Source organism: Glycine max, chromosome 8, assembly GCF_000004515.6.
Source record: "Glycine max cultivar Williams 82 chromosome 8, Glycine_max_v4.0, whole genome shotgun sequence".
Classification (NCBI taxonomy): domain Eukaryota; kingdom Viridiplantae; phylum Streptophyta; class Magnoliopsida; order Fabales; family Fabaceae; genus Glycine; species Glycine max.
In genome coordinates this window covers 5,821,093-5,832,538 of record NC_038244.2, presented here as the reverse complement: position 1 = coordinate 5,832,538, position 11,446 = coordinate 5,821,093, and the positions used below count along the sequence as shown (strand labels likewise).

Below are 11,446 nucleotides of genomic sequence, written 5' to 3'. Positions count from 1 at the left end.
ACGACATAAAACACCTAGCCATTCTCTTGCACAGTCAGCATGCGATGTTCCTATGTAGCCATTTTGATTTTTATTCCAAAGATTAATGTGAAAGTTCCAAATGTTTATTTCTGGCCCTTTGAAAAATGTCAGCACCATTGACCCACTAATTCCAATTATTGTTCCCAACACCTTCACCCTCCCTGCTGCGGTTTGCAAATTTAACTTCTCAAAGCTAAAAGAAGAATGAAAAAATTATTGGATGCAATTTCTGCAAGTTCAGTAATAATCTTTCTTTCTAAGTACCGAAAAAAAGTAATAAATATATAGCAGTGGTGACTACGTACGTACCCGCACAAAACGGAGAAGACAAAGGTGGCACAGGAACGAGATTATAAATGGAGGTAGCAAATGTCGCTGATACCCAAGCCAAGCCAATGAAATAAAGTTTTTGTGCTAAACTTCCACTGCTTGAAACAAGAAAAATATGAAATAAACTTTTTTTATAAAGTAACATTAACTTATATATAAGTCAAAAAAATATTTTTTTTGAAATAAATATGAAAAAATATTTAATTTTGTGATGTATAAGTTAATTTTAATGTATAGTAAAACATTTTTTTCTTATGTGCGTTTTAATTGGAGAAATTTATTCAAATATGCCTATATTAATTTTTCTATTCACTTTAATTAATTAATAGGTCGAAAATTTAGAAATGTAGATGCCAAATAAACGGAAAAAGAAAAATAAAAATAAATTACAAAGATCGAAAATCTCAGGACAAAAGGGTGAAGACTGAAAAATGAAGAGTTTACATCAAGTCGTCAACTCATCAACTGATCAACCATATACCCGAATAGACCGCAAAAGAATGACATCAAAAGCACCCTCCATGTCAACTTTGGTATGTTCTTTCTGTTTTAAATGTCAAAATATAAAAAGAAATTAGCATGGGTAAAAAAAATTCACAAATTTAATTCGGCTCTTAATATTGATAGAAAACATAACAAGTTACGTACGTGGCTGTGAATGAATAAATACCTTTCGAAAATAAGAGCAAGAGAAAGAGAGAAAAAAGCTCCGAAAATGAGAAGGTAAGTAGTGACTACGCTAATGCTCATTCTATCATTTATGGCGAGCTTGTACAGCACATTTGCAAAAGCATATGCAACCTGCACGTCAGCACCATCAGAATTGCAGGTTTCAACTCTTGCACTACTTTCATCTTTGCTTGGTTGTTTTGTAATAAATTGGTTTGATTTTGAATCAGAAGGAAATAGAGAAAGATATGGATATATAGAGAGAGGTTATGAACACCAAACAATTAGAGTTTAATCACTAGGGGATTATTGTTGATTAACCTGACATGGTGGTGTTAGAGAAGAAGAAGAAAAATAAGTTGTATTAAACAAGGATCCGTGCATGCATGATTAGTTGTAAGATGTAATAATAATATACTCCATCCACTCATTTTATTTGTGGTTTAACATAATGCACATATTGTAAGAAATTAAATAATTAATTATTTTCTCATGATAATGGATATTAAAATTATGTTAAAAGTATCTGTGTGTTTAGTCATTAGTGTCTCAAAAAATCATCATCTCTTTTTTATCTCTTGTGTTTTTAGATGTGTATGGTATGGTCATTTTGTTCATACAAAATAAGATTTAAATATATTTTTATTCTTAAAACATACTTAAATTTTACTTTTAATCATTGATAAAAAATTTCTTAACTTGTAGTCCCGGAGAAAAAAAAAACTATTTTGCATTTAGTACCGTTTACTACATAGCCTTGGTTAACCAATGACATGTTCGTGAAGTGGGCGTGTCACCGTTCAACATTGTTATGTTATTTTTGGATGATTTAAGAAAAATAATTTAAGAATTACTTAAAATTATATTATTGAAACAAAATATATTTAAATTGTTTAATTATGATGCAATATTATAAGGATCAATTAAAGTAAATAATTTAAAATGGGTTTCTTAGACTGCACCCACTGGACATGTTTTTACAACTTTTAAAATTTTTTACAAGACTTTCTATATCAATTATACAAATAATTGATCGAAAAAGTTACTTTTTAAATTGATATATATATATATATATATATATATATATATATATATATTATTTTTAAAAAATAATTTAAATTTTAAATTATAATTCTTTCAAATCAATATATTATATATATTTTTAAAAGTATATATGGCCTTGAATAGACAAGATAATCTCCGTCAACATTGTTTCAATTACTCCAATACACTATAATTAACATAAATAATTTATTTATTAAAACTAAAAATCGGTCAGAGTTAATAGAATATTTTTAATACTTTATGATAAAAAAATAGTAGAAGGTTTTAAATTCTAGTTTTAAAAATCTATTTTGAAGAATTATAACTCTGTTGATTGGTTCGTGGGGCCAAAACAGCTTTGCAAACCAGCAGGTGATTTACCGATACAAAATCTAACCCGTGCACAAAATGAAAAGCCAGAGTTGCTTGTGTTGGTGAATAAGCGTGTATTTCATTACAAGCCAATAGTAATAGCACCCCAAGAGAATCCAGAACAAACGTGAAACAACCCTTTATAAACCCTTTCAACAAGAATTAACTAACAATAACAATATTCCTTTTTTAACGTAGAAAGAAACTTGGTTCATTGAAGATGGGAAACTGTGGTAGCAATCCCAAGACCAATGAGGCAGTGTCTGAACCTGTGACCGAGCAGGTTAAGGTTGAGCAGAATGAGCAGACTAGTGAAGCAAATGTTCTTGAGACCCCCGAGAACAAGTCTCTAGGCACCTTGCTCAACCAGGTATTGCATTTTTCCTTCAAATTATATACTCTACATTAGCCTTGTGGGATTAGACAAGATATATACCTAGTTTTTTAAGTAATTTTAATATTATATTTTTGTTAGAATTTGAGTTTCCCTTCAATATAAGTAAAACAACACATATTTCATACTTATTAAGAAAATTAGTTAATTTTATTAAATTATGTTATTTTTAATTTAAAAAAAAAAATATATATATATATATATATATATATTCTCTGCCTAAACCTGTTTTATCTGCTTATTAATTTATCACCTATTTATTTGCAGAAAGTAGAGGAGGAACCAAAGACAGAGGAAGTAAAGGCTGAACCCAAGCCAGAAGAGCCTCAAGAAGAGAAGTCCAAAGCAGAAGAAGCAAAGAGTGAGGCCTAAAGCTAATAATAATAACGTGCAAGCGTTCTACCTGAGAGGGCTTTTATATTTATCTTAATATACATTTGTTGCTTTTCTGTTCAATGGTACGACACAATTTAACTAGTTCTGTTATCCAAATTGACTATTTGGATATTGGCTTCTTGGTTTCATGTGTTTTTATAAATTTTATCAAAAATATTTTGGCATAAATTTTTTTCCTGTTTTTTAAAGTTATTTTCTGTAGTGAAAAAAAATTATTTTCTAACTTCTAAAAAATATTAAGATCATTATTTATGTGTTTCATTAAAATATTATCTAATTATTACAAGAGTTTAATAATAAAAAGATAAAAATTCAAACGAAAATATTAACAATAAAAAGAAGAAGAAAAATTAAACATACAAATACTATTTAAAATATTTCTAATAAAATGTAAACATAAATAACAATAACTACATCATTATTATCTATTTATTATTGACCGAACAGTATTTTGATGTTCATAAAGACAAAATATAAATTAAATAAATAAAATATTATCAATATCAATGTCATTCACTTAAATGAAACTAGGTTTAAATCCTTTAAGAATTAAGAAGATAGACTCTACTAAAAGTTACAAATTAGATTTTTGACAAAAATTAATCCTCAATTATTTTAAACCAATATTATAATGAGCCAAAAAATAAATACAACAGCAGTCTAAATATTACTTTTCATTATTATTTTTTATTGAAAGTAGACCTTGTGTACTTTTTCATTTTTTTTTTGTTACAACTACTTTGTTAGTGTAACAACTACTTTTCATGATTTTTTAAAATTAAGGACATTAGATGTTTTCTTAAAGAATAAAAATCCCTGATTACAACATGTTTTCTTGTCGTATTAAGTGAAGTGAATCAAAAGGGCTATTCTAACTCAGGCTGAACAAAAATGGGATAAATGGATTGGCCTTGCCCGTGGAAAATTCATTTTGCCTCCCTCGGATCATGATCCAATTGCTTTCGATAGTTTTGTCGCTGATTTCAAAGTTTTTTTTCGAGTGCCTTCAAATAGAAAAACAAGCCTTTCTCATTTTTATTTTTGTCAAAACTCTTTTAGTTTCTTCTCTAAAAAATTCCAAAAAAAAAAAAGTCCACTTTAAAATCGGTCCTAGAAAGAGTAGAAAAACTATAAAGAACTTCTCCACTGGTACGAGGAAATGAGAAGATATACATCAGATAGAAACATTTCTAAACCAACAAGTGACTTTTAGCAGTTTTTATCCATCAGTTTTTATTTTAGCAATCATAACACTGATCAATGAAGACAGAAGCCACAAACACTCAAAAAAACACATTACAAATATAGTTACTTAATTACACACAAGTTACCTGTGCAGAGCACAGAGGCAATTTTCCTGTCCTACATCAGAAGCTATACAATAGGGTTGACAGTTCCCATCTCTAAACCACACAGCACGCTTCTGCACAAGCTCATTGAGAAAATCATCAAGTTTCTCAATGGTGACATTAGGCATCACCACAACATGTGCAACGTTTCCTTGGCACGCAAGCTGCCACTTGTGCACAAACCCTTCATCGTGAGGCCTCTCAAACACAACGGTGCTGCTGAGCTCATTCAGCATCGCTCCAATGCCAGCATCCACAAGGCGATCTTTGAAGTAGTGTGCATTCCTCAAACACTTTTGCACCTCTTTCTGGAAGCCTCTGTAGCCTTTCATGTTGAGGCTGTACCAGAGGAATATGGGGGCGTGCCCGTTCCTGCTTCCCATGATTGTGGCGTCCCTTGAAGCCAGGTATTCGACGTTTCTGGAAAGAGCGTTGACGTGCTCCAACCGTGTTATCTGCACGCCACAGGGCATGGGGCACCCCACGAATTTGTGGCCTGAGACACTCACACTACCAATTGGTTTCTTGAATGAAATTTTTGGAGCCTGCCATTTTGAAAAACATCATCAACTCAATCAATAATTCAACATGTAAACATCATAGAAACGTGACCAGATTTACATGACTAAAGGGACTAAGTCTTAATATTTTTTTATTCATAAAAATCAAATGAATATATACTTAACCAACTAAATTAGACTCTTTTGATTGAACCGATCTTAATTTGTTTGCTTTTGCAAGTAAACAATGATAAATACATTTTTAATTAGTTTTAATTTTCATAATTTTTTTTAATAGTCTCTATTATTATTTAATGACAATTTAACATGTATCTAAACATGTTACATAAGTGATCGCTACGACATGATATGTAATATGGCATGTATAGAGGAATGTGTCATGACATTGCAATACTCTTCAATTGGAAGGTTAACATGTAAGAATCGAAATGTTGTGTGTCAGAAAACACGAGGATAACAAGGAAAATTGAACAATAAAAAAGTGACATTTCAAGACTTACACGTTTGACAAAAGGCAGCATGAGACCAAACAAAGCCCCATCACAATGGATATAGAACCTGTCTTGTGAAAATCCTGCCTCTTCTAGTTTCTTTATTACCAGATCAAGGTCATCCACTGCTCCCTTCACAGTTGTACCTGCAATGTTTCAGTGTGAGAGTCAGAATCAAAAAGAGAAGAGAGAGGGCACAGGGAAGAGTCAGAGAGAGAAACAGAGGAGGAGAAAGTTACCTATGTTCACATTCACAATTGCTGGCTTGTCCTTGTGACAAAGAAGCTTGGCCTTAAAATCATCACAATCAATCTCACCAGACCAAAGAGTGTTAATCTTCACACATTCCATTCTGTACATTCTAGCAGCTTTGAAAACAGAATAATGTGATTCCTGTGAGGCATATAAAATCCCATCAGGGAAAACCTCTCTCCTACAAACAAAAAGTCATTTCACCACATTAGACCTATTTCAAGTTTTCTACAGCAACATACACAAAACTAGCAGAATTACTAACCCCACTAGGATGCCATGGAGATTGCCTTCTGTGCCACAGTTTGTTATATAGCCCCAATACTCATCTTTCTCGAGTTCCCACAACCGCGCGAACCAGTCCAAAACACCAACCTCAAACTGCCTAGAGTGGACACCATAATTGCTTTCAATGAAGGGATCCCCCAGGTTGTTGATGGAAAAATGCTGAAGCTGAGAGAGTGCATCATAGTCAAAATTCAAATTATAGGGGTATCCTGTAATAGATTTTTCATACACATTAGTATATGAGATAGAACATACTAATTCTAGAAGTTAAGGGAAGAAAAGAAATAAATGTTGTATCATACCTAAATGATAGTTGGTCCTTTCAGTCAGAGATTTTTTGTATTTAGCCAACACGCCTGCCATATAAGCTTCCCTTTCCCCAGTAACCTCATCATCTATATCAGGCTCAGTGACTTCAAGGCACGTGGTGTGAATATTTCTTCCAAGCACTATCTTTCTTTCTCCATTTTCTGTACCATTCTGAACAACCCCATTGCCAATGCCATTCTCTCCAATTGTGAGTGTCACATGATCTCTCATAATCGTCATGGAACTGAAATCTTCAGGCCACTGTTTCATTGTTCCATTAATGCTGGAATCATGAGCTAGAACATCAACACTTCCTACCATTTTGCTATTTGCAGCACAAGAATGACAGACAGAACACACAAGGGAATTATCAACAAATAGAAAAATCTAAGTGCAAACAAAATAAACTATGAACATAAAACTCAATTATCACTCTTTATCAAACATTTTTCTGGAAATCGCCATTCTAAAAAAAAGAAATGAAACAAGTCTAACCAAAAAGCACGAACTGCTATACATGTTGGTCTACACATATCCATGTTAGACATTTCTAATTGCATTGAATAGTATTCATTTCACTTTATTATTTTTTAAGCTTTTCCCGCTATCAAATCAAAGAGGCTGTTTTGTCAAAAGGCAACAACTGTATCCATGCGCCACACACCCTCAATCTGTAATAGCTCATACTTACTTTTAAAACAATAATTCTAACTTTTAATTTAAGATTTGTGTTTTATATTAATTTTATGTGTCGTATTATAAGCCCTTTCATGTCTTACAATCTCAACCAACTTTCATTTAAATATCCTCCACGAAAAAAAAAAGCATTTACCAAAAAAGGAAGTAAGCTCAGAAGGCTTGATTCCAAAGCAGAAGAAAATAAAAACAGATTTACCAGAAAAGGAACTAATTCAGCATATCTCAAGCCAAAACCAAAGTAACATGATGAAATGCTCTGTTTCGGAGATAATATACTCAAATAGTCAAATGAAAGAACAAAAATTCACAACTATAAGTAAAGAAGAATAGGCACAAACACAATGAACTACAATTTACAAGCAAGAGCAACATCTCTCTGACCATAAAACCAGAAAAACTCATTAAGTAATAAACGAAGCGTAGAAAAGTTCAAAAATCCAAGTATTTGGATCATACAGGAAGCAATCACAATTCACCAAACTTGCTTATGAAAACTAGAGAGCATGGAACAAGAGTTGAGTATATAAAACATTCAGGGTAGGAAGCACACCAGAAGCAACTAGAGTGTGAACTACAAAAGCTGATATTTTTATCTCAGAAGCAGCTTCTAATGAAATTGAGTGAAGAATCATAAAAGAATGAAAGGGAAGGCTCGTGTGGTTAATGAGGGAGCATGGCCCTCATTTATAGTTGCCACATTTCATGAATTTACATGCAAATTATTAGGAGTAATACAATTGCCCTCCCATCTTCTTATGTTCACATGAGAAATGTTAGTTACAACTTTCAACTAAAAAAGAGAAAGTGAAAAAAGAGAAGTATATGATGCAATAAATGAAGTAATAAATAAAATAAATGGAAAGAAATAAAAAATTATTGTATAACTTATCAAATATAAATTGTTACTATCTCTGTTCACATTAATTTTGGAGTATAAGATGCCTTTCAAAAAAATAAATGCATGGAATACAAGATACTCTGTTCACATTAATTTTGGAAGAGGCGCTCTTTGTCCAATTTTTAGTGCTTTTCATGCTTTGGAAAGGATTACTTTTCATGAGAGATAGATGTAAAAAATTAAAAGTTACTGCTTTATTTTATTTATAAAAAGTTATAACATTTATGTTATAAATGAAAATATAATTCACTTCAGCTTATTTTAATCTTTAATAAATATCTTAAGAAAAAATAATATAAGGGTGTGTTTGATTTGCATTTTTTATTATTTTTTGTTTTCATTTCTTGTTTTCATTCTCAAAAGATTAGAATTCTGAAAGACATTTTATTTTTTGCTTTCAAGAAATAAAAATACTAAAAATATGTTTTCAAAAAAAATGTATATTTATATTTGCTTAAAAACGATGTTTTTATTTTACCTAAAATGAGATTTCTGATTTCAACTGAAAATGAGATTTTATTATTTTCAGTTTTTGGTTCGTTTGAGAAAATATTTTATTGAAAATGTTTTCAATCCAATCAAACATATTTCTATCACCATTTTCTATTTCCAGTGAAAATGAAAACAGAAAACAACTAAACCAAACACCCTTTAAGTCTTTCAAGATTATTTTTTATTCCAAGCGAGTGTCATTAATATCTTACCATTTTATTTTTTATATTATTATCGGTCATTTATGATTAGTTAACGGTATAAATTTGAATTCTAGTGCATATATAATTATTAAATTGTTTATTTATTTCTTTAAACATTATATAATGCTCCTAAAAAATAAAGATTTTATCACCTTTTGTTATCTTTCTTTCGGTAATTTAATTCTTAAAATGCACGTTTTGATATCCCACAATAAAAAGGAGAGATTTTTTATTAATATGAAAGAAAAAGTGTAATAAAAGGTGGTGGGACTTATATTACCGGTAAAAATGGTTTTCGTTGGGGGCCATGGAGGAGATGCCTCCAACGAACGTGGGGCTACCCACGTGATTCTTCTGCATTCTCGAATCTTTCTAAAGGGTCCACTCACTCATATCTTCAATTATCCAATCACAATTGCTCACGGAATGTCTTTAGGTACAAACTCATTTTTTCCAGTTCAAATTATTAGTTTTGAATATTTATTAAGCACGTGCAATCAATCAAAAATAGTTAAAATAGTAAATTGTTCATAATTTGAGCAGGATTTATTTATATTTGCTTATACTTTATTTGATTATCATTATTATACATTTAATATGGCTCAAATAAATTGAAACAAAAACTATTGTTCTAGACATATATTTGCAACACAGTGTCCCCAGCTCGATTGAATAACGATCTCACCAAATTAAAGATAAAAAAATGTGATTGTCTTTTGTTAAATTTTTACATATGTCGGTGAATCTGAGCTAACATCATTAGTACTACAAGTAGGTTAACTGCTAGAGTTAGAGAGACAATGAGGTGAGACTATTGCAAGTAGTATGAATAAATAACTTTAAAACATATATATTTATAATATAAATAAATAGATTCAAAATATATATTTACACTAATATATAGCAAATTAGAGAAACTTATATATAATTAGTAATTAATTTTAAATTGCGAATATCCACTGGTACAAGTACCTTATTACTTGTCCTCGTCCCATTAATATATAAGTGGATACTGATTAAGATATTCATTTCTAATTGGTATTTACTCGCGGGTATCCCATGTACAATTTTTAATTTTTATTTTTCTCATCCCTAGTTGAAGCTTGTAGAGCTATATATGCACCAAGGCTTGAGCAACTTGTGTTAACCTAACAAAGAGCCATTGTTTGGGACTTCTAAGTGAGGAGGTCTTAATTTACGCTGTGTTGGGTGATGGGTGTCGAGCATTATTTAAAGGTCATATGACGTTGGTTTTCTTGGTCATTTTTGGTTTGATAACTATGGGAGGTGTGACACATGTTATCCCGTACCTAATTATTAAATAATACATTGTGAAAAAAGAATAATTTTTAAACTTTTATTAATCTTAAAACTTTCATATCATAAATCTCATAAATAATTAAAACTTAGCTCTCCAGAAGGCCATGCAAAATGTCTACAAAAATAAACAATCCAAACATAAGAATTCATATTATTAATCTAGCTTCCATGTCACAAACTATTAGAATTTTACAATCCCTAAATAAACAATAATAAAAGACATAAACAAATATTTATGTCTCTCTCTAGTGTCATCCACATTCTAGAGGGCATCACCTGCCACAAACATATACACAAGATAACATAATTGCATTTTCAAGAGATTATAACTTTAAAGGAATTTGTTAATGTACATGTATCTGTTAATTTTTTTAAAAAGTACATTAATTTATATATTTAATGGAGGCATTAAATTTGCGGTTTTTTCCTCCTTTCTTCTCTCTTCACTATTACTCTTAAATCTCATCCTCCTATAGGTCAATCTTATATCTAAAAAAAGTGTATTAGTTAACCAAATTATATGCACATGTTTATAAAATATGTTTGGTATACTAGTTTTTTAGAAGTACGTTAGCAAAGTCTTAACTTTAATTTTCTTAAAATACACCACCGAATACAAGATACAACATTCAAATGAAATGGATGTATGCTATATATATATATATATATATATATATATATATATATATATATATAATGACATATATGAAGTAACGGAGCGAGTAATAACGAATAGTGAGAATTAAAAACAAGCAAATAAATCACTACATATTGCATGTGTATTAGCTACTTCCACTAAAATGTTGAATTTTAATTTAGAAGTTGTCATTCGGGACTAGTTTATGCCTTTATGGGGTTAGAACTACTTCTAGAGGCCTTTGTAAATATATTAAATTAAATTTATAAATATATTAAAGGCACATATAATTTGACTTTTTTTTTCTTTCCCCATTCAAAATTTGATATTTTTCTTTACCACTAAACATTTTGACCCTATTTTTTGCCCATTCACGATGGCTTATGTATATAAAAATTTATAATGGTGAAAGGCCACAAACATTTAGTAATTTATTTTTAATTTACAAATTATTCCTAATCGGATAGATTTCGTCCTTTTGAAAGAGACTGACTAATGATGAGTTTGGATGAAAGAAAAAAAAAAATTATAAATAAAAATATATTTTCCCTTGTTTAATTAAAGAGAACATTAAACTGGAAAAATAGTTTACTTTTATAAATCAAATTTTTTTCTTTCTATTTTTTTTTTCATTTCAAGTTTTTATCTCTCTTACCACTTTCTTTCCTCTCAACCAAAAAGAGTCTAAATGAAGAATGATCTATATATAGCTCTATTTGGAGATGAGAAAACAGGTGAAAATTTATGTACGGTTGATATCA

General features: G+C 30.3%; 2 protein-coding genes across 6 annotated transcripts; one reads left to right on the top strand and one right to left on the bottom strand.

Annotated features, from left to right (window-relative positions):
- The first annotated feature begins 2,563 nt into the window (after positions 1-2,563).
- On the top strand, positions 2,564-3,394 carry LOC100527608 (uncharacterized). Its single transcript, XM_003531010.5, has 2 exons — positions 2,564-2,806; positions 3,098-3,394. The coding sequence occupies exons 1-2, from the start codon at positions 2,657-2,659 to the stop codon at positions 3,200-3,202; spliced, it is 255 nt and encodes an 84-aa protein (XP_003531058.1). The 5' UTR covers positions 2,564-2,656; the 3' UTR covers positions 3,203-3,394.
- Positions 3,395-4,294: 900 nt separating this feature from the next.
- Positions 4,295-7,820, bottom strand: LOC100792053 (aspartate aminotransferase superfamily protein). 5 transcript variants are annotated; one of them, XM_006584500.3, is made up of 6 exons: positions 7,686-7,820; positions 6,430-6,719; positions 6,105-6,336; positions 5,827-6,020; positions 5,597-5,733; positions 4,295-5,120 (listed from the first exon to the last, which is right to left on the bottom strand). In XM_006584500.3, exons 2-6 carry the CDS (start codon positions 6,704-6,706, stop codon positions 4,554-4,556), a joined length of 1,407 nt encoding a protein of 468 aa, XP_006584563.1. In that variant the 5' UTR covers positions 6,707-6,719; positions 7,686-7,820; the 3' UTR covers positions 4,295-4,553. The 5 variants fall into 5 exon arrangements, with proteins under 5 accessions (XP_006584563.1, XP_006584565.1, XP_006584562.1 ...); XM_006584502.4 differs by having other exon boundaries at positions 6,430-6,697; positions 7,686-7,798; XM_006584499.4 differs by having other exon boundaries at positions 6,430-6,761; positions 7,592-7,736.
- Positions 7,821-11,446: the final 3,626 nt, after the last annotated feature.